A 24138-nucleotide genomic window follows, 5' to 3' on the forward strand; every position below is an offset into this window, starting at 1 on the left:
GATTGTCTTCAGTCTTCAAATTGGGTTGTTGTGGTACACCACTAGGATCCATACTCTCGCCAATGTTGTTCAATCGGGCGATGTCAAAGCTAGCTAAGGTACTGGACACTGTCGAGGGTATTGGCTATATTATCTACGCGGACGACATCACAGTATGGAGTGTCGGCGATAGTGACGGAGTGCTTGAGGCTAGGCTGCAGGAGGTGGTAACGCTTACGGAAAACTGTATGGCGCTCAAGTGCTCTGCCGAAAAGTCTGAGTTGTTAATCTTCAAATCCAAGAAGTTAGGTCGTAGGCCGAAGAAGTGGGTACCGAAAGTTGAGACTTGCATCACAGTTCGTACTAGCAATGGTCATTGGTACCAAAAGTCGATACTATTAGGGTCCTTGGTTTTGTAATTGAAGCAAACAGATCGAATATTATAATTATTCAGCGTATTACCAACAAGACACAGGAGGCCATAAGACTTATCCAAAGGATCTCTAACAGGCATAGAGGATTAAGAGAAGGTGCGATGCACTTTATTCACGCATTTATTTTGTGCCATTTTTCGTATGTAGCTGCTATGCTAAATTGGAAAAAAGGGGAGAAAGACAAATCGGAAGCTTTAATTAGAAAAGCCGTTAAGGCGGCGCTCGGTTTGCCTGTGAGTACGTCAAATGATATGTTGTTGCGGCTGGGTTTGCATAATACTCTTGATGAAATTGCCGAGGCTCAGCGTATAGTACAGAGAGAGCGGTTGCTGGGTGTGCCAGCTGGTAGGTATATCTTACAGTGAATCGGACAATCGGTGGTGACTCGTGATGGTGCACGCCTATACGAGTTAACCACGAACATCGGGGCTAATATCGTGGTTCGTCCGTTTCCGCGAAATGTGCACCATGTCCAAAATGTAGGGAGGAGAATGGCGAGAGCTAGGGCTTTGTTGCGCGGGGCAAAGGATCAGGAGGAAGAGTCTGCATTTGTTGACGCAGCATGGATTAACGGGAAAGATGCTTTCTCGGTGGTGGTGGTGGTGGTAGATGGGAAAGGGAGCATTCGAAATGCCGCTTTCGTTTATATGAAATATCCGGGTGTCGCTGAGCAGGTGGCTATTGCCCTAGCACTCATTGATATGGAAAAAGTTCTAGTATTTAGTGACTCTCACTCTGCAATTAAAGCGTTTCCGAGGGGAGTTATTAGTGAACCGGCTTACAGACTGCTGCAGGGTAAGGGCATCATTTCGCGTACCATTACTTGGTTTTTGGCGCACATGGGGTCAGAGGAGGGAGCGCCACGTAACCTCAACGAGGTGGCGCACAGGGAGGCACGAGGATTAGTGTGCCGTGCAATCCCTGAGGTGGCTGAATCTCCCACTCCCGAGTTTAGGGACTAGTTGTTGACGTACAATGATATAACCAAACATTATTACATAGAGCGCAGGGAATTCCCCTTGCCACATTCTAGACTTAACAGGCCACTGGCGGTTACATTAAGGCTTCTGCAGACGCGGACGTACCCCAACCCGGTCGTCATGAATAAAATTAACCTGTACTGCCGGGTTTCCATTTCTTGTAGTAAGCGTGGGGGGCTTGCTCAATTTTGAACACATGCTCTGGCGCTGCTCGGCAATGGCCGGTACGGCTTCTCGCGGTAAACAGTGGTGGTAGCGAATGCTGCACAGTGACGCGCTGGCGGACCAATTTAGGGCTGTCCAGAGGGCCTGTGTGGCGGCAGAGGGGCTTGGCCTCTCTGGCCTGACGTGGGAGCAGCCAGCATCAGTCCTAGACTGATCCTCAGGACTTCAATAAAGTTCTACAAACCATACCATACCGTCTCTGCATTTCATGAATGATTGATGATTGATTGATTTGTGGGGTTTAACGTCCCAAAACCACCATATGATTATGAGAGACGCCGTAGTGGAGGGCTCCGGAAATTTTGACCACCTGGGGTTCTTTAACGTGCATCCAAATCTGAGTACACAGGCCTACAACATTTCCGCCTCCATAAAAAAAAAAAAAAACATGTTGCGATGATGTTTATTCAAACAGAGGAGTCGCAACGAGGTCGCGACGGAAAACGGGCGTACGGCAAGTCTGGCAAAGGTGGCACAGGTTCTCGCGCAATCAGAGCACAGGGTTTTTCGTTCTTTTCCGAAGGTGGATATGCGTTGGTGCGTATGCTCCACTACAATACCCTCGGGGTGAAGAGTAGCCATCCTGGCGACTCGGGGAGTAGGCACAATGAGGAGGTCGTAGTAGGGCTTGAGACGGTCGACGTGTACGGTCTCGCGTCCTCGATGGCGCAAATCTGGCGATTGTGTTAGGGGCTCAATGATGAAATTCACTGGCGAGGTTGCGTCAATGACACGGTATGGACCATGGTACCGGGCCAGAAGCTTGGAAGAAAGGCCAGGAACGTGCTGGGGCACCCAAAGCCACACATAGGAGCCAGTACGAAACATGGGCGCTATGTGATGAACGTCGTCATGTCGGGTTTTTTGTAGACCTTGAGCCTCACTTGTCATAGACCGAGCCAACTGACGGCAGTCTTCAGCGTATCTGGCGACTTCCGAAAGCGGGGAGCACTCCGATGCATCAGGGCGGTACGGTAGTATAGTGTCGAGTGGGTGGAATGGTTCGCGGCCGTACAACAGATGGAACGGAAAAAAACCGGTAGTCGCTTGCGTCGCGGTGTTATAAGCGAAGGTAACAAAGGGCAATACAGCGTCCCAGTTAGTGTGGTCGGAGGAGGTGTACATCCTCAGCATGTCGCGAAGTGTGCGGTTGAACCGTTCAGTGAGACCATTCGTCTGTGGATGGTATGCGGTAGATTTCCGGTGGATTATGTTGCATTCAGCGAGAATAGCTTGGATGACCTCCGGCAGGAACACTCGACCCCTATCACTGAGTAATTCCCGTGGAGCCCCATGGCGGAGAATGAAGCTGCACAGAATGAAGAGTGCAACTTCGTGGGTGGTCGCTGCCGGTAGAGCTGCAGTCTCAGCGTAGCGTGTCAGATGATCGATGCTGACAATAATCCACTGGTTTCCAGAGCGACTATATGGGAGGGGGCCATAGAGGTCAATACCCACGCTGTCGAATGGGCGAGCCGGGCATGGGAGCTGCTGTAACATGCCAGTAAAGTGCCGCGGAGGTGTCTTGTTTTGTTGCAAGTGGTGCAAGACTGAACGTATTTCTGCACAAAGCGATACATTCCTCGCCAGTAATATCGTTGGCGCAGCCTTTCGTAGGTTTTCAGGACACCTGCGGGAGCACTTTGAGGATCTGCATGGAAATTCATGCAGATGTCAGAGCGCATATGAGTTCGGACAGCAAGGAGCCACTTCCGACCACCAGGCATGTAGTTGCGGCGGTACAGAATGTTGTCTCGCACGGAAAAGTGGGCTGCTTGTCGGCGTAGCGCTCTCGTGGAAGGGACAGCAGATGGATCGGTAAGGTAGTCAAGTAACAATGCAAGGTATGGGTCTTTACGCTGCTCCGAAAGCATGTCAGTATTGGTGACAAGGTGGTAAAAAGGGGTGACAGAGAAGCCACATCTGGTGTTAATGGCGGTCGCGAAAGTGCATCGGCATCTGCATGCTTGCGACCGGAACGATATACGACACGGATGTCGTATTCTTGCAATCGAAGTGCCCAACGCCCCAGGGGTCCGGACAGGTCTTTCAATGTGGACAGCCAACATAGAGTGTGGTGGTCTGTGACCACGTCCAAAGGACGGCCGTAACGGTACGGGCGAAACTTGGTCAATGCCCAGATTATGGCCGAACACTCCTTCTCTGTCACGGAGTAATTCAATTCAGCCTTCTTGAGAGCGCGACTTGCATAGGCGACTACGTATTCGGCTTGGGTGCCTTTTCATTATGCCAAAACTGCACCAAGACCGATGCCACTTGCATCGGTGTGAATTTCCGTGGCAGCAGCGGGGTCGTTGTGACGAAGAATAGGTGGTGAGGTCAGCAGGTGGCGCAGCTGGCAAAATGCGGCATCACATGCAGGTGACTATGCAGATATACCTATGCTGTTGGAAAGCAGACTCGTGAGAGGCGCGATGATGAACGCGAAGTTGCGCACGAAGCGACATAAGTGGGAGCAGAGACCGACGAAACTTCTTAGGGCTTTCAGTGATGTGGGCAACGGGAAGTCAGCGACAGCTCGAAGCTTATCGGGATCCGTGAGAACACCGCCTCTTGTGATGACATGTCCCAAGATGGTTAGTTTTCGTGCTGCGAAGTGGCACTTTTTGGAGGTAAGTTGTAGGCCTGCAGAAGTAAGACACGTCAGAATCTCGTGGAGGCAAACAAGATGTGTCGGGAAATCAGATGAAAAGACTACGATGTCGTCTGGGTAACACAAGCAAGTTTTCCACTTATGGACACGCAAGATGGTATCGATCATGCGCTCAAATATGGCAGGTGCGTTGCAGAGCCCAAATGGCATGACTTTGAGCTCATATAGGCCATCCGGCGTTACAAAGGCTGTTTTAGGGCGATCACATTCAGCCATTGGCACCTGCCAATACCGATAACGCAGATCCAAGGATGTAAAGTACTCGTTGCCTTGTAAACAGTCAAGAGCATCGTCTATTCGTGGTAGCGGGTAGACATCTTTCTTCGTAATCTTGTTTAAGTGGCGATAGTCTACGCAAAATCGAACGGTGCCATCTTTTTTCTTTACCAGAACCACAGGTGATGACCAAGCGCTTTGAGAAGGCTGTATGACTCCACGTTTAAGCATGTCATCTACTTGCTCCGTAATGACGCGGCGCTCTTCGGCGGAAACGCGGTAAGGACGCTTTTGCAGAGGTGAATGTGAGCCGGCGTCAATAGTATGAGTGATAGTCGTGGTGCGGCCCTAAGCAGGTTCTTGAAAGTCGAAAGAAGAGCGAAACTTGTTAAGGAGAGCAACAAGTTGCCGGCAATGCGAGAGGGGAAGGTGTGCGTCAATAGCATTGTCGAAGGCTGACGAACTTGATGGCTCAGACGCATGATTGATTGCGGCAATGTAACATGGCATTTCGTCGGGAAGAATAATATCATCGATATGGTCGACAGGTTGCACATATCCTAACGTTTCACCACGAAGTAAGCCAGTGGGGTAGTTGCAGTGGTTGGTAACCAGCATTACGGTTAAAGCAGACGCAATTGTAAGAACGGCAAATGGGAGAACAATGCCCTTGGGTTCAGTAAAAACCGGAGATGGCGTAAACATCACCATGGCGTTAGGTTGCGCCACACATGAAAGGCTTTTAGGGACCGAAGCTTCTGGAGGCAAGGTGATGTCGTCGTCGGCTATGAGTTTGCAGAGCCGAGGAGAACGGTCGGGTGGTGGAAATTCACATGTTGGCACAAGGGACACTTCGGCACGGGAACAATCGATGATAGCTTCCCGACTTGATAAGAAATCCGAACCCACGATAAGGCCATGAGAGCAAGATGGTAGAAAAAAAAATGGACGACGTACAAAACGTCTTGGATGACGACGCGCGCAGTACACACAGCCGAGGGATGAATGCATTGCGCGCTAGCCGTAGACAGCACCACAGAGAGATGTGGTCACTTTCTTCAGTTTCCGACAAAATTTTGTGTTCATCACAGAAACGGCGGCTCCGGTATCAATTAACGCTAATGTGGCGACTCCCTCAACATCGACATCAACAACATTTTGCGGCGAAAACGGAGGCCTTGGGAATTGCGCACAAGTTCCAGTTCTTTCCTCCGGAACATCACCGATTAGTTTCCCTCCTCAGGAGGTGGTCGACGACGCATAGGCGATGGCGATCGGCGACCCGGGGATGGGAAACGAGCAGTCGATGGGCGGCGATCAGAGTCTGAGTGCCTCTGTTCATATGCTGACGTGGTGGCCTGCTGTGGCGCGTAGGTAGGAGTTCCGAAGTATGCGTGCGCAGGTGTGGGACCGCGGCGGCAGAAGCGTGCAATGAGGCCAGCGATGCCACACGCGAAACAGATAGGACGATTGTCTTGGGTGCGCCACTCATTAGATCAACGGAAAAAGTGAGGTGGGTGCCTGTAAACTGGAGGTGAGGCCGGAGGAGGTGGAGCCGATAAGGCGACTGGATGCGGTGGGGGCTGCGCGACCATGGCTGCGTAGCTGAGGTTTGCCTGCTAAGCATACCTTTCAGGTATGCTTAGCAGGCAAACCTTTCTCCTGCACACTGAAAGAGCAGATCTGATTTTATGGATGCATGCTAACATTGTATGCCCAAAGGAGGTCCTGAAAACTCCCTGCTCATATTAATTGTTGCAGTTTATAATGCAGTATGGGCAACTGTTTCAGGTCCTGAAAACTCCCTGTTCATATTAATTGTTGCAGTTTATAATGCAGTATGGGCAACTGTTTCAGGTGTCTGGGGTTGGCAACCAGTCCCAGGGAAACAGCCATCCTTCAAAGCGTGTTGCGCTCTACATTGGAAACCTGACCTGGGTAAGCCATTGAAGACAAGAAAAAAAAAAGCCCTCATGGAAGTGTGTCAATGATGTTCATTTGTGCACGATACTCATTGCTATCGTGTGTTCTCCGAAGTTGGGACCAGTGCCTGTGTTGCACTTTTGTTGTTCAGCTTTTGTTTATGTTACAGTTGAGTGAAAGGCTGATGGTTGACTGTAATTGTTTGTGTCAGATTTTTTTGGTAGATTATTTTTTTTGTGAATGCATTTCTTGTGCGAAACAAAAAGAAAAGTTAAGAGGGAGCCCAGTGTTACGCAGCTAGCATTTTAACATGTTAAATTTTCATCAAGCTGTTGTGAAACTTTTTTTTCCCTTAGTGTGCCAAACATGTGACAAGGAGAGGTTGTTTTCCTTGGCAGGCTAAACCCAGCTTGTTTGGTTTTGGATGGCTTTCGATTATCGATAACATGCTGCATGTCTTTGAGCTACATTTTCTCCAAACATGCTTGCGCCATTTCAACCATTTCTTGTAAAGTGTACACACTCCATCATTTCCATGTGTTTACAAAGGGAGGAGAGACATTACAGAAATCGTGGGTTTAGGAAATGGTCATAGCCAAGATCATTGCATGCAATTTATAGAAAGAGATTAGAAGCTGCATCTCTTAATTTCGGCGTGAGAAGAGAGGCAATATGTGGTATTTCAGGCATGTCTTGTTTAGATTGGGTGTCTGCGGGACTAGAAAATGTGTAGGAGTACAGAACAGTAGCTTTCTTCGGTCGTTGTCAGTACACCAAATCATGGGGAAAGCGCTCACATTCTAGAATGTAGGAGTACAGAACAGTAGCTTTGTTCGGTCAATGTCAGTACACCACATTATGGGGAAAGCGCTCACATTCTAGTACTGGCATATTGGCTCTTATAGGAAGATGTTAGCGAGGAGGGAATGTAAAAGAATTGAGGGAGTTGAAGGATTTAGGGTACATTCAAGTTTACGGACACGCTTGCGATGTGGGAGTGTTCTGTCATTCTTCTCCCCCTCCTTTTTTTTTTTAAGGAGTGACACTGCTCTTAAGAAAGGTTTTTATTTTTTCTTGATCAATTTTGACAAAACTTAGTGAGTTTTTATAAAGTTGTGTGTTGATTTCAAATGTGCAGTAATTTTTTTTGTATGAAGTATAGTTTTTAAAATACAAGTATTTCATGTACCTTTTGGGGAGTAATATTTTTTCTAAACTGAAAGAGCTACAAAGTAAATCGGCATACCACAATAATCTGGAATCGGAGCTGTCTACAGTGCAACAAAAATGAATGTCTGAACCCCTTAGAAGAAAAGTTATGGTACATTGAACATTTGTAAATGAGTCAGTTTCAAGCTGGGACTTCACTGGCAAATGTTCAAGGTACCATAACATTTCTACTAATGCATTTAGAGCAACCATTTTTGCAGCTCCGCAGGCTGCTCCGATTCCAGATTATTGTGATATGCTCATTCACATTTTGACTATTAGTGTAGAAAAAACCTGCCTTCCAAAAGGCACATGAAATATGTTGCATTTTAAAACTACATTTTATAAAAAAATCGCATATGTAAAGTCAGCAGACTAATATACATAAACTCGCCAAGTATCATCAAAACTGACCGAGAAATAAAAAAAAAATTAGTGCTTTGTCCCCCCTTAACTGGAGAAAGTGCGGCAGGGCTCGACACTGAAACATCATAAACACGTACTGGTGTAACCTCTCCGTTATTAACTTTGATGGTAACACAGTGCTCCTGGCTAGTTTTTTTTCTTTTCCCTTTTTGCTTCTGTGTGGTTGTGTGAAAAGGTGTGTTCATCAGATTTATTTGGTCGTTATGTACGCTGACTGCCAGCTTGTCCTGGCTGGCATATTCTCTATGCCAAGGAAAGAATGGGGGAAAAAAAAAATGCTGCTGTGTGTTGTATCATGTGTTGGGCAGCTTGATGGAACTTGTGCAGATGTACAAATAAAACTCATTCTACCTTTGTAAAGGAACCTTTATGTATTAGAAATTAGCTGCAATTTACTGCATAACAAGACCTCGTTTGGATCTATTGAAATCGCGATGACACTATTTTTTTTTTTTTCTTCTGCTCCTTAACCCTTTAACTGGCACTGTCCAAACGTCTTGGAAGCTGTATGTCTGCTGAGCACGAATTTTTGAATGTTAAGTGGCCTTTTGCTGTGCTCAGCTTTTTTTTTGGTTGCGTGATATAAATGAGAGGTGTAGTGGTTGTGGTGTACGGAGAATGTGCAGCATTCATTTTCCACATTTGGAATTCGAGAGATCGTTGTGCAAATTTTCAGATTGTGTTCTCTGATCACATGTTAAGATTGGTGGCTCAGAATAACTGTGCGGTATGGATTGGTGGCTCAGAATAACTGTGCGTACAGTTGCTAATGTGCCAAAATGCTTTTTTCCCCTCATATAACACGATAAACTAGTGCGAGTGATTAAAACTTTGTGTTATCTTTTTGAAGTTGACTCGGTGTTCGTGTGGTAATGAAGTAAGAAGAGAGTGTGTGGAAACCATTTCTGCATTAATTGATAACATGTCATTTAAAGGGTTAAGGATGCAAATGGGATGGCGTTTCAAGTCTGAAGCATATAAAGGGTTAAGAATGTAAATGGGACAGCGAAAGTGCATGCCCGGAACGCACAACAGCACCTTGAGGCAGGGAAGCAATGTTTATGCTCTAGCGGTCGTGCGATGCATGTGTTACTGCAACATTGACGCGCGAAAATTGTTTACCAAAGATATATTCTTAGCAGTGCCTGCAGAAAATGTGCCCTCTGCTGGAATTTCACTTGGATGGTGGTCATGTAGTGCAAAAGAAAAGTGTTCGTATCAGAGCACTTTTTTTTTTTTACTGAGGATGCTGGTGGAAATATGGAAGGCTGCTTGCGCCCAACACTCGGAATCACACGTATATATTCCATTGGTCGATTGAAGGACGTGAAGTTCAGATTGTTATTTGGCGACTTTTTATTTTCAATAGCTTGGGTCTCATGCCAGAGGTCATTCTCACCACTTTGAGTTCATTTATATAAAACAAAATATGAAGTGGACAACATTGTAACATGAAGTGCTCTAGTTTCTTGGAATGAAATGATGCAATTGTATCAACTTGGTAGAGATATTCATGTTTAATCTATTAGCAGTTCCATGGCCAAATAGAAAATGCGTAACGAAATGACGGCGATGGTTAATATGCCTTAGTATATGCATGGTTTGGGAAGTTACAATAGGTTGTTAGCAAGCTCCTCATTTGTAGTTGCTGTGCAGAAAAGTTGGAAGTTTAGGTGCCGTTACTTACTCAGAATACAGTGGACTCCCGTTAATTCAGACTCGAAGGGACCTCTCAATATTGTTTGAATTATGAAAGTGGTCAGATAATAAGGTGAAGTAACCAAACGTTATGATTAGGCATTGATTTTATCAGATTTGAACATTTTTTAAGCCTTTTGAAATCCTAATGGCACGCAATGCACAGAGAGCCGAGGTTTTAAGGTCCAGAAGTTTTTCGGCCATTTACTGCGAATCGGACCTTTTGAAGAAATCTTGAATGGCAAACTGGGCTCCTTTGATATATGTGCCTTTAGCTCGAAGCTCTCAATACGAGTTGAGAAGCATCATGGATTACCTTGCGTGTGCTTCGTTTCAAACATTTGTTTACTAGCAAAGCCTTTTTCCTTGAAGGTCTGAGGTGCATATTTTTTTCATTTTTAGATTGTTAGGATTACATAAGCACTACAATTTTTTAAATTGTAGTGGGAAAGTAGCAGATATTTTTCGGTATGGAACTGCAAAAAGTAGGAAATAACTGAATGGCGGAGTTTGAATTAAGAAGCTTCTAAATATATTGAATGAATAATGGGCCAACCGAACAATTAAATTTTGTTTGAATTAACCGAAAGTATGAATTATCAGAGTTTGAATTATTCCAAGTCTGCTGTATAGCCTTTTACAAAGAGACTAACTGTCTAGTTTGAAACTTAGCCTTTAGTGAAGTAAAAAATTTTGGATTTAATTTAGTGGAGGTGAGGTTATAAAACAAAATACCAACGGTGAGGCTGGTAGAGAACTTCGCTTGGCCTAAATGATGTTCTTAATACTACAAATAAAATATTGCAATTAAAGAACACTAAAGTGAAAGATTGATTCATTTAAGTTTGAGTTTTTAGCTGAGGACTCAAATTCCAATAATTTCCCCACAAGAGTTTCTTTTATTAGGAAGAATATAAGTAAGCTTATTCGTAAGTTCGCATTGAAGTAACCCCTTATGACGTCAGTGATTTCAAAGTGCATTATTCATATCCTGACGACATTGGTTCAACATGATTTCTTGACAATCGGTACTGTAGGTCTTTGGTTCCTGCAAAGGACAATGTACTTTGTTTTTACTGAGGGCCTGGTGGATGCTGTCAAAAGTTTTGACGTAATGGTGTTTGGTGTGGAAATTTCAGTGTGGCTTTACCACTCTCATTTTCGTTTTGCGAGTTTTTTTTGCATACCAGGAATCATCTTGCAGCAGGGATTTTGGAGTTGTGAAAGAGTAATGTACTAATAAGAGAAAAATTGTATTTTTCTTTTTAGTATCCCTTAATAGTGTCTTCTCACATGTGTTTGGATCTTTTTCTGCTGAGAGAGCTTCGTATAACGTCCTTGCATAATATTTCTGTCACACTGCCATACGGCACTTCACTGATGTCCAGAGACATGGCTTTTCTTTGTAGGCCTACACTTCTCTAACAATGTAGTTGTATTCTTTAATGATGTACTCGTATTCTTAATATTCGTACATTTCGTTTTGTGGCGCAGAGGATGGATGGGCTTCATTGTGTTGAGACCCGCACAGATTTTGCCATGAAGTAGGTTGAACGAAAAAAGCTCGACAGCCTCATGGATGAGGTTCACTTAGCTATTAATTAGGAACCATACCAAATGCATACTAAGGAACAAGGTCAAGGCTGCAACACCTTGTTTGGTCTAAATAAAACTTGCGACCATTCGAGTTCTCATGTGCAATTAATCAAGCTGGGGGGACCTGGTGTACTCACTAGGCGTTACAGATTTTTGCTTCTCATTGCTAAACCACCAGCTAAACTGTGAAAGCACTGCTGCACTAGTCGAAATCTGAACTAGCCAGCAGCTTTGAACACTTGGCTAATGAAGGCAGCAGTGCTTTTCCGTTGATGCGAATAGGATTGGTGTGAAAAGAGCAATGGCTCCTCTCCACATTTGCACATTTTCATGAATGTGCGGCGAGTGGCATCCAAGAGCTTAAAGGAGTAAACCACTTTTTCCCGTTCTATGCAACCACTTGTCTGGCTTTTTGACACAATTTTTTTGCTAGTGTGGGGATCGGGCCTTGGCAAAGTTCTAGCGACTCCGCAGTCATTGACCAAATGCCAGTACCTGCTAAAATGGGGTTGACTTCACTGGGGTTTAACTCTGGTTTAAGGACTTGACATTACTGCAAAACAAAGGATTGTAATGGTTCTTTCATTTCTTTTTTCTCTGGAAATTCAACGTGGCAAACCTAAAGCCATTTACAGCGAATGTTATTCGTTTCTAATGTCATTTGTTCAATGTAACATAGGAAAATTAATGCCGTTCAGTGAAAATATTTTCTGTCGGATGAGTTCACATTCTATGCCGGACCGAAAGCGCGTTTTCTCATATTCAGGGACCTTTTAAGGAGATGGCTGTTTACTTATGTATTACGAACTTTTGTAGTTTGTAAACATTCAATTTTTTAAATAGAAGAACCACTTGCTGGTTTATAGATGTGAAAGTTTTTTTTGAAGGAAACTACTCTTACCTACAGTGGATGAATGGGCTGGATGCGAGCTATGTTTCATTTGTACTCTGTCTTCGTTGTTGTCTAGGTCGTGAGCATCGATAGCTCGATTACACGTGTTTCAGTGATCAAAGTGGTGCATACACAAAGAAGCTGCCCGTATCATTTCTGCGGCTGAAGTGTCAATCGTGCCTCACGCTCCGTCATCTAACGTTGGTAATATCATCCGCCATGTTGGTATTTGACTTGCTGTAGGCTTGATTAGGACCTTGACTTCACTAGGTTGTGCAGCTGTGGCAAATAGTGTAAAACAGCTGCTCCTATAGTCTTCGAGCAGCTTTTAGTGATAAAATTTATTTTCTAGAATACATGCACGTTACGTGCAAGTTTTTGATAGATTTTTATTTTTTCCAGAGTCCAGCTCATGAGGGCTGAGCTCATCATCGTCATTGTAAAATACATGTTTAAATGGCATATATTCTCGGGGTGTGACAGCAGAAAGGTAGAATGACATTAAATTCACCTAGTGTCATTCGTTGTAAGTGATAGATTTGCCGAGTGACGAGGGTATACGGTCAAACCAGGATACAGTCGATTCCAGGTATATCAAACTCAGATATATCGAATTGTTGGCTATATCGAACAGCTGAAAAAATCTCCTTGAAGAACTTGCGTAGAAGTAAAGGGCACGTGTTCAGGTATATCGTACTATCATATGCCTACACATTCAATATATCGAACGCTTTGCCACGCCTGTGCTGAAAAAAATGGGCTGAATAGATTTCGAGAAGCAGAATGTGTTTTTGGCGATTCAATGCTATGAATAGTTTGAGATATGTTCAGTAGTATACAGGAAGTACTGTGTGACTGCACTGGCAATATGATATATTGGAAATATTGTTTTCAGGTATACAATTGAGCAATGTGTTTCATTTGCTTGGCATGCTAGGTAAAGCCATGCGTAAAACAAAGTGTAGGCGCTATAACGTCCTTAAAGCGGAGCATGAAAAATTAATTGTTTCTGTTGTTACTTTGTCGTGTAAAGGTCTTGATGGGGATTGTTTCATGTTACGGTTCGCAGGTGGCACACATTGCATGCCGAGCTCGAGCTCAAGTTATGAGATTTCAAATTTATGTAAGTTTTAAGCTCGCCAGTAAATTAACGTTAAATGTGAAGGCAGAGTGCAGATGCTGTACATAATAATTGGTGGAGCCTAGCAGTAGGGTACCGAAAAATTTTGTGGAAATTGAAAGGTTTATCTAAGAAATTGTATTTGGCATGTTCATATGTACTTGTGTGTATGTTTATTGAAATATTGCTTGGCAGCGTGCGAAAAATTACTTTGTTGCCCCTTTTAGTGACATATATTGAAATGGCTTCTTGGTTTTCTATCCATTTAAGAGGTGTTGTGCGAGACCTCCTTGATGGTGTTGTCGGGGGATGACTGCAGGAACATGTTCAAACATGTGGGGGAGGCTCATGATGTAATATAGCAGCCTAATGTGCTCTGGTATTTTTCTTCACGATTTCGTCAGTCTGACTTGTTCCTTCGTGAATAGCATGCTTACCAGACAGCCTGGTTCCTGTTTTATAAGCCTTGCAGCAGCCAAAAACTGTGTCTGTGCCAATCAATCGTGTAACTTAATCGCTGCATCGTGAGCATCCAGTGTACGGATCCGTTGGATGTTTTTTGCGATTGCAGGTAGTGTAGTGGGCTCTTCCGCCCACCTTGATGCAGCGCCGCTGCTGCGTATGCGTATCTATTTCAATCAAAGATGCTTCACTGTGTTTGGATGGCAATTCAATGCCAGCTGAGACATCGTGGTACTGACACTTCTTTGCTTTCTTTGAGTTGGGCATATTTTGGTATCTGTGTTGAGGTGATCATGGCATATATTTTTGGAGCCCCCCTTTATTTTATTTAGCTATCTCTATTAAGATGTAGTAACCGTTTCTAAACATAGAGCAGCTGGTGGAAAAGTAGCACCATCAGTCCACCACCAAACCTATTCAAAAAGGTGTGCTTCACAAGCTAGCTCTAACCAGTACTGAAATAACTATTTTGGAGACTAGCTACAGCTTGTGCGTAAGTAGTTCTAGACTGCCTAGTTACAGTTCTTGCTGAAGTTAGCAGCCTTGAAAATACTTATGCTAAGATAGATGCTAGTGTAAGGACTAGTTGACCCTTTCCTTGCTAGTAGCAGCAAGGCTAACTTTAACCTTATGGTCGGAAGACTTCACTGGCATGACATGCAATCCTTCTCTGTACCTGTGCAGTTTGCACATACGTACCCTCATCATGTGTGCAATGTTCACAAAATTTCAACCTAGGCAGGTGTGTTTTTCTTTCCCAATGTTGGTGCCAAACTTAACGTTTCGTTTTGGATTGACAATGCTTATTGACCTCTGATCCACTATCTTTTGTTAGGAGATGGTGTGAAGTTGAAAGTAGCATTTCTTCGTGTAAATCTTGCTAAATTTCTAGAGTTTTTCCTTAGACACCCATGTAACCAAAGAAGTAGGTTCATTGCTATTGTGCTAGAAGATCTAATATTATTGGATCAGAATAAAATCTTCCTGCGACAACTATTGTGGTTGTTAATCAGCTGTATTTACTGTTTTAGTGGTTATCTATACTCATTTTAATGATTTCCTAGCTTTTTAAAAAGCGCTCACAGCTACAGGTTCTAAAAACCACCCCAACAGCTGAACAAATGTAAATATTATTGGAATGCTGTCAGCAAAGGAAAAGTTATCATTACATCTACAACTTCCACATATTCGATGTGACATGGTTCACGTGGCAGGGTATGGCAAGTATGCAATCTAATAAGACTGCAATCAATCAAGCTGCAGAACTTCCCTTTGATGTATTATTTTGAGCCCAATGTTGTGCAGTTGCTCTGTCATAAGCTACAGCCTTTCACCATTGAGGTGACAGCACTTTGTCACTTTGTTCACTCAGTCAGGACATCCCTTGCATTTTGCACAAGTGTTGCTTATCGTCGTCCTTCTTGTGCCGACAGCATTCTGATATAGTGCTTGAATGAGTAAATGTCATACTTGGGCTTGCTGGCGCAGCAGGTCAGCTGAATCTCCTTTAATGGATGTAAAGTAAGACTCAATAAAAGTAAGCCATTTTCAAATGTTTGCATGAAACATTAGTTTCGATGAAGCGTATTGCCTATATGTGATTGTGTGCGCGTGTTCACTACAAATAACCCATGTCAGTGGGTCTTTACCACTTCAAAGGAAGTGTTCCACATCGCACTGGCAGCTTAAAAAGTGCCACATGACAGTTCATCACTTGCCCAGCCGATAGTTTTGTTACACTGTGTGCCATGCACTCTCATTTTTTTTTTTTTTTTCACTTTGCTGAATACTTCGGAGCTCCGCCAGTAGTAGTGTTACTGCAGCATAACGGGGAAGGCTTGACACATTGATGAATTGGTGAACAAATTTTTCAAAACCACGGGAAATAAGAGAGTCCTTATTTTTCCTTGCTTTCTTTTCCCCCACTTGTAATCTCTGTAATGCCTTTCTGCCGCCTGCACGTGTGCAGCATGTGGGCATGTCATTTTGCGTGTGTGCAAATGAGAAACTGAGTGTAACGAAAGGCTGGTCACTGTGTAGTAGGCTTCTAGTTAGGCACCTGTGGGTTTCAGGTATCCCTCGACGTGCCAAGCACTGGCACTGTATTTCAAGTGTGGTTCACTGTCTTGCCGTGTTCCGCACTCATTGCCGCTTTGCGGGGGCCCCAGAACTGTGTTCACTGTGTGATGCGTGATGCCTCGGTGAAGCTTTCACGCCCCCCTCTCTCTGCTTTTGAGAAGGTCTTTTCACGGCGGCACCCGGGAGGCCACCGTTGCTTGCCCCGTCCACTTGCTGCAGTGCTTCTTCTGACCTCACTGCTTGACCACCATTTCTAGTGGACTACGGACCAAGACGTCACCGACGCCATAAATGCTGTGGGGGTCAACGATGTGTTAGACATCAAGTTTTTTGAAAACAGAGCCAATGGCCAATCGAAGGGGTAAGATCCTTTACCATGTGCCAAGAAAAAAAAAAAAAAAAAGTGTCTTTTCTGGAATTTTTTTTTACCGAAGTGTGCATTGTGCCGCGATCTCTTCTTTCTCGTGATCTGTGCATCTTGCCGACTCTATGCGTTCTTCTTGTGCAGAATGTTAGCCCGTGTTCTGTTTCGGCAGCACCTGCATCAATTCCTGTTGGGATTCCAGTTTGCGCACTCTCTCTGTCTCTCAAGTGCCAGATCCTAAAGCAACGTGCGAAAGCTCCGCAGAATTTCTTCAAACGCTTAGTAACGGCAGATGCGAGATGCTCGTGGTGTCGGGTGCAAATAGCGAGCCGTTCCTTGCCGTTCAGCGTGGCAAGGGCCATTTTTTTTGTCATTGAATGACCTACATGTAGCATGCCTTGTTTTACTACAGAGAACGCTCCGGAAGACACTTTTTTTTTCTTCCGGTTACTGTAGCTCTTGCATATGTTTTCCTTTGTTTACTTTGTGCATGCTTCTTTTCGTGCCAAAAAAGACTTCTTCGGGACGTGGTAGTGAAGGACTGAAATATTGGACTGTGTGATTTTTCAGGCTGCTAGCGTTGTAATATGGCACAGTGTAATTTAGCGCTTTTGCTGCTCTCTATTCGCAAAAAATTTAAGAAGTGTTGTGTCCCTAACGCCGTGGCAAGTTCATTTTCTACTTTTTTCGTCTGTCTTCCCAATATTGCGCTTTTTTATATTTTGCACTTTTGCTGCTTGCCTGAGATTCAACAGTGTTCCTTACAGCAGCTGGTCATATTGTGCAATGTTTGCAACATTTTTCTGCATACTTGACGTGCTGCAACGCTTGCACTTGTGATTTGGACTTAACGCTCCTGTTTGATACATAGAAAAAAAATTGCTTCTGTAATCTTATAATGAACCTTGACATACCAAATTATAAGAAAAAAGTCGCATGTCATATGTACAGTAATATGCTAACATAAGGACAGCCACAAGCTCTGCAAGTCTCAGCGGGTTTTCAAGCCTGCCAGATGTTAAATTTGACTTCTTTGTCACAAGCCTTTAAAATAAAAGGAAGTAAACTTTGTATTGGAGCACTTTTACTTTACATATAGACATTATGCAGACATGTCAATGTATTGTCCATGATATTTTCAATATCGTGGTTTCGTTATCGCTCTTTTCTATTACAAAGAATGTTCATTTAGCCAGTGTTTTTTTGTAGTTCGACAGTACACAATATTTTTTCTGTGCTTTGATGTTTAATGCACGAGCCTCCCAAAATATCAGTGGTTGCTACCTCCAGCGGTGCAGTGACAATTGGCTTCTTCAAATACTATTTTTGCAAAACAGGGGTGGTCAAGTTCAGTTGTGGATGCAGAATGTATAAGTGCCAGCGGTTGTACGCCATTTGACGAGGCTGTTAACAGAGGGTCAAGACATTGCTGGCAAATCCGACTTCGCTCATGACTTCTCATCCTCCATGCATTTTGTCCTGCCCCATATTCCTTCGGTACATTGCCACTAGCGGAACACTAGCTGATGGTCGAAACTGCGCAAGGGTGATTTCAACTCTCACTGTAGCGCATATCATGTGGCACAGATTGTGGTGTACGCGTATCCCGAAGGAGTACGGCCACCAGCGTGGGTCCGGTCTTAGCGAGCCGCAGGGCACGCGTTAACCGTCGCCGTGGCGAGAACGCGATACTGCTCAAATTCGCAACACTGGGAGAGGCGCGCGTCACATGCGACTTAGAAAAAGGTTCTATAAAGATTGATGCAGAGCGACACATAAGAATTAAAAGCACCTTGACAGTGAACAGTAGGCAGGGTTGTATAACAATGGCACATCCTGTCTGTGTGTGTATCTGTGCGTGTGTGTGTGTGTTTAAGGCATGTGGCAATTTAGCGGATGCTCTTTACTGGACAGGATTGCCTTTTTTTTTTTTTTCACTAACTGCAGTCTGTAATGTGCAAGTCTTTTTTTCTCCAACTAAGCACATTCGCGTCAGAGCCGTATTCAACCAGCATCGGTGTACCTAAAGCAATTCCCTAGTAGCTTCCAGTACTTGTGATTCATTGGTCGTCTACACAGCTCTTATTTTGCTACGCTCCATGAAATCACATTGGATCAAGTCATAAATGAACAGCGATTTCCTGCAGAAAATTGGTTATGGTAACATGGCGGAATGTCTTTGTGGCAATGTTGTAGCTACATATCGCCATTGCCCATTCTGATTAGCACGAAATAGTGCATCTGTCTAAGCACCAAATAGTGCATCTGTGTGTTAGAAGCACACAGCTTGTTCCTTGCCAACGATGCGAAACAGAGGGATACCGCCCCAATAAATGTTGTTGCTGCTGCTAGCTAGCAGCTTAAGCTTATTTTGTCGGTTGTTTACTGTGCGTTGTTAAGCCGGAGACTGCATGTTACCCTTCTGTTTCTTGTTAACGCCTAGCTCTTGGGAGCACAAATCTGATTTCTGTGTGTGCGTAAACTACACGTGCAAAGATGGTGCTTAGAGGAGTTGTTGCTCGTGACACATAACGTGAATCTAGTGTTACTTTGTTTGTTCTAAAGTGTAATAACGTACTTTCTGTAGCTAACATTAACTGTGTGTAAACTATTGTGTGTTCTTTTCTATCTTGTGTTTTTTTTTCTTACTGTGTACAGAACTCTTGCTGAGGCCAGAGAAACTTGCCTTTTGTTATAAATCTCGTACAACTGTACCGCAAACCTATTCTGATTTTTGTAGCATGTTCACAGAGGACAACCAATGAGATCCCAACTTGGAAATGTGAAAAAAGAAAGCCTGAACAATTGTAAATACATTTGCCTGAAAAACAACGGAGCTGCAGTCAGTCTGTAATGCTTGACATGTCTCCTGAACAGTGTCCTTTTATATGTTTGCTGTTTCTCTTTCATATCGTTTGGCTCGGTGCTGTAGAAAAAAAAATGTGCACCATTATTTAGCAGATATTTTGAAATTGTGGTCATGGCCTTCCTGCAGTATTGTCATGTATGTTTAGTAAAAGACCATGCTTGGTTTGACCAGATTCTGCATTGTGACTTTGGGATCGGATAGCGCAGTCCGTGCTGTCATGGAAAAGTTGCCCAAGAAGTAAGTGTACTGTATTTATTCTGTGGTCAATATATGTGTGCAGGGCCCATATTCTTGTGCTATGCTATGCGGTTTGTCAGTGGCATAAATTTAAAGAGAAAATGTACTCTGTTAGCTACACTGAAACACTAAGCTTTTACGGTAATAGTGCAGAAGCAAGACATTAGTATATCATGCCAATATTTGTGTCGATTCCTTGTCAGTGGCCAAGTTGATGTTCGCTTCTCATGTAATTTTTGTCTCGTGCTAGGAGGAATACCTTAAAATTGATCTCCGTGCTAGAAGAGCTGTACCGTCGTCCCCACCATTGAGTTATTTGTGATCTTGTGGCCTGACAAGTTCATTGTGCATTGTGCACATTCGTGCAACTCTGATTGTTAAAATGGTTAAAATATGGTACGCTTTTTCTCAAGAATGTGCACAATGTGTATAGATAATGGTTTACTAAAGATTTGGAATGGCAGTCGTGCTGCTTGACAGGAATGTTTGTGCTCTACCCTGATAGAGAAATTTTGTATTTCGCAACAAATATATTTCAGTGAAATTTTGTATTATTTGACAACTGTGTTTCTCATAGCATGCTCAAATGTGCATTTTATAAATGACTAGCCAGACAAGTGAAAGTTGTTACTTGTACCTAGTGCAGTATGTTTAAAGGCTTTGTTACCTTTTCCCGAGTTACTCCTGGTGAGAACTATATAGCGTATAATGCATTTGCGCTCCGTTTTAAATAGTGTTCTGTGGGTACTGCAGTTAAGTTGGACTGGGCTCCGGTTTCAACATGGAACGTATGCTACCATTAGCTGATGCCTGTTGCTTCAGTGCTACACTGTAATTATGATTTTGCTGCAAAGAAGCAAGTGCTTGTTCAAAGGCAACTTGGAGATAAAATACAGCTCCCTAGGTGAACTATTTCCTAATGAGCCTTTCCTCTTTGAACACCGAGTAGGTACTGGGGGGGGGGGGGGGGAGGGGGGGATTAATCAATGTAAGCCTTTTTTGTAGGAAATGTGCCATTGTGTGCCCAAGCACTGCCTGATTTGCTAGTGCTTAGGTGCAGAGAAGAACGGCTATTGGCTAGTTGGTTAATTTCCATTGCAATAAGGGTTGCCGCGCAAGCATGAAAGAGGACAACATGAGTGTATTGTCCTCTTTGCCTTCCATTTCTCGGCTACTGTTTGCCTTTCAGCACTTTCGTGCTTGCACTGCAACCCTTATTACAATGCTTATGTGCAGTATGACTCTCAGGTGCTGATATCAACAGCCGGTTGTTTTTGGTTATGCAAGTAGATGGCGGTTTATTTAGAGTAGTTTTTCAATTTGGCAATGCGCTGTGCTTGACGGGTTGCACGGCTTGTTTGTCTGACAACAGGGATCTCCATGGTCAGAACCCGGTGGTAACGTCGTGCAGTCGTCAGCATCTGAACCATTTTGAGATGCAGAGCCGCAAACCCAGCCAAGGTATGTTTTCACCTCGTTGCTACCCATGCTGATGAGTTCTGTATTGAACTGGTTCCTGCAAGAGATGGGAGTGCACCCAATTTCAGCAGCATGTTGAAAACTGGCCTTGTACACTTTATTTTCAATGTAACCCTACAGGCTACTGCTGCAAAATGTTGCTTCAGTTAACCCCCTTAAGGCGCACCACCGTCCACATTGCAGATACAGCTTGTTTTTGCCAGTTACTTGAACCAGCGGGAAAGAAAGGGAACTTTCAAAGAAAACAGTAAAAAGCTCATCTTTTTGTCCCACAAAATAATTCTCGCCCATCTTGCGTTTCTTTCCTCGCAATATCGCCACGCGCTCAGCACTTTCAGTCACGTACGACATGCGCATTATCAGAGTTACATAGTTTAAATGATAGGAAAGTGGCCTGTGCCGAGTTTTCAAGGAAGGAAGCGCAAGCAAGTCGGATGATAATTATTCTTGTGGGACAAAAAAAAAAAAGACACCCTTCTTACTCCAGCTTTCTTTAGTGTGCTAGATACATTGTGCATAGGATCAATTAACCATCCGCATAGTCAATGTGTCTCGTTTTCGTCTTGATTTAACCCCAGTATGATGCGTGTGAATGCCGCTGATCACTTTGGTAAAGGCACTATGATGTTTGATGGGTTGCTTGACGTGTTGTGTTCCAGGATAAACTTGTGTATTGTATTTTTTTGCTCAACATGAATACAGCCAGCAACAGAATTACGTGCGCATTTTGAACGTAATATTGTATTTTTTTGGGAAAAAATATAATATACCAGCTGCATAATAATTAAAACATTTAAGTGCATGGTAATTAAGATTAATTAGCAAAGCCAACCAAAAACATGATTTTTTTTAGAATTCAATATCGAGTGCCTTAGAATTATGTTTGGCAAAATCTAGACATTTACTGACGGTGTGCCATAATTTGTGCATGAAGGGGTTGAACGGTTAGAACATTGTAGTAATTACTGTCTCTTAAAAATAGTAGGGTTCGTGATTGCCCCATTTTAAATCCCAATGACGTGGCCTCGCAAGATTTTAGTGTGCACTGTTCTTATATAGTGTTTTTTTGTACCATTCCTGGCATACTAAGTTTATTCTTTTTCAACAGTCTGGCTGATTAAATCTTTCATTGCACCCGTTCACATGGCCAGAAATCTAAGCCATGCCTAGCACTTACTTGCAACACCCTAGCTCAGCTGGCACGTGGTCTCTTTGTCTTCTTTTTCGCCTTAGGATGGACTATGTATGAAGACAGTTTGCTTTGGATGATGTACAGCCGCGGCCACGTCTGTGTAGAGCACGCGAGGAGCCGGTTCTCGCTCCGCGGGGCGAAACCTCGAGGCAGTTTCCGGCTCTGATGTGGTCAGCCTGACAGCTAGGCCACACATGCTTCTGATGCAGCACTTCAGAGCCCGAAACTACCTCGAGGTTTCGCCCCACAGAGCGAAAACCGGCTCCTTGCGTGCTCTACACAGACGTGGCCGCTGCTGTACATTTGAGAATTGAGGGTAGCTGTAATGCTTTATTTTGTTGCCATGTAGTTTGATGGTTATTAATAAGGCCTATGGCCAGCATACGCATAGAGGCAGACACGATAGAGGCGCAATGTAGGAGTTTCTTTGATGCGTGGGGCCCTCTGAAAGAAATGAGAAGCACAGTACAGATTATTAACAGAAGGAAAAGCAGAGAAAGAACCAGGGAGAGGAACTGATAGAAACAGACAGAAAGAGAGGACCTTGTTATTTAAGATATTGTTAATTAGAACATTTAATTAAACCTGTCTTATTAATACCGTGGTGATGAAGAGCTTTCAAATAGTTTAGGTCAGCCATTAGCGGCATCGCTGGTCCAAGCCTTGTGCCACTAGTGCAAACGGCCCATAAAATTATTGCCTTTTTATTTTACTTTTTTGCACATTGACCTCATGTATAATCTTGGAACAACGTGGTCATATGCACGGAAGTGACCACAAGCAGTAGCATTTATTGCCACTTGGGATAATAATGCATGCAAACTGTCACAAACATGGCGTGTTCTCTTGAAGATGAAGAGCTGTTCTACTGTGGCTTGTATGTGCTTCAGGCTATTCGGCTGCTTTGACAGGATCTCTTGCTGAAGATCTGAGTGATAAAAGTTTACCTGGAGTTAATAAGTGGTAATGGAAAATACGGTTTCCAATGTGGCCACCCTGCACTGGGCGCAGCAGGTTCTTGCCATATAAAATTTTGGGGGCCATCCTAAGCGTGCCCATTTCCATGCAATAGTTGTGCTCACAAAGGCTTAGTTGAATTGCTTATACACAGGTAAAATACTACCTGTGAATAGACCTATTTTATGTTGGTTTCTATGGGCCGCTAACGGAGAATCAGAGATTGCGTTGTAACGGTGTTCCTTGTTGCGGCACATGACTAACTTCTTAGGAAAATTACGAAAGGGACATTTTGTGTATATATTCCGTCGGTGTATTGATCAAGCGGATGATTTCTTGTGCAAGCTATGTACTGCAGTGTCTTTGTTTGTAGTAGTATTAGCTCCCCAAATGAACTCTGGTGGCATGGCAGTCGGGGCGAAGTGGTATCACGGCAAGGACTCTCTCTGCGGCCGAGTTTAGCCTTTTTCTGCGCCCGCCGTCTGTCCGCTCTTATGTGATACAGTGATGATAACTGCCGATTGTCGCGACGCAAATCTACCAAGGTAGAACGCAGCTGTTTACACTGCTAGCGAAACGTAAGTGAGCTGCAGAGGGTTGCAATAATTTTTTGGGTTTGAACGGGAGATTCACTGTGAAAATGGTGGTGCATTGCTGTAAGGCATTTGTTGTCTTCGCCACTTGCGCCAAGAAATTGGTGCTAAAAGGCTTTGCGCTATTGGTTCTAGCTTTATTAAAACTTGGCATACACTCTGCAGCGATAATTTTTTGGGTTTGAACGGGAGATTCACTGTGAAAATGGTGGTGCATTGCTGTAAGGCATTTGTTGTCTTCGCCACTTGCGCCAAGAAATTGGTGCTAAAAGGCTTTGCGCTATTGGTTCTAGCTTTATTAAAACTTGGCATACACTCTGCAGTTAGGGCATGTGTGCTGAAGAATTGCAAATATAATTAGAATGTTTTCGAATTTACTAAATATATACCAGTTTTTATGCAAATTATTTGGGTGATTTGACAAAGTTGTGCTTTTTGCTAAAACAGATTACATGAATTTACCATAAAAATCTTTATATCCGAAATATTGAACAAAATAATAGTCCCACACAAAATGATTAGAGAAATGCCATG

General features: G+C 43.6%; 1 protein-coding gene across 11 annotated transcripts in view; it reads left to right on the forward strand.

Annotated features, from left to right (window-relative positions):
• The window catches only part of Cpsf6 (cleavage and polyadenylation specificity factor subunit 6), a 78865-nt gene that overhangs the window by 3579 nt on the left and 51148 nt on the right, over nucleotides 1-24138 (forward strand). For 10 of the 11 annotated variants that reach the window (XM_037421772.2, XM_037421774.2, XM_037421777.2 and 7 more), the window contains exons 3-6: nucleotides 6366-6446; nucleotides 16171-16274; nucleotides 19318-19383; nucleotides 20756-20844. In XM_037421772.2, the coding sequence (XP_037277669.1) occupies nucleotides 6366-6446; nucleotides 16171-16274; nucleotides 19318-19383; nucleotides 20756-20844 (340 nt within the window). The remainder of the gene's footprint in view (nucleotides 1-6365; nucleotides 6447-16170; nucleotides 16275-19317; nucleotides 19384-20755; nucleotides 20845-24138) is intronic. The other variant, XM_075887078.1, reaches the window with a different exon arrangement.

The sequence above is a fragment of the Rhipicephalus microplus genome, chromosome 2 (assembly GCF_043290135.1).
Source record: "Rhipicephalus microplus isolate Deutch F79 chromosome 2, USDA_Rmic, whole genome shotgun sequence".
NCBI lineage: Eukaryota > Metazoa > Arthropoda > Arachnida > Ixodida > Ixodidae > Rhipicephalus > Rhipicephalus microplus.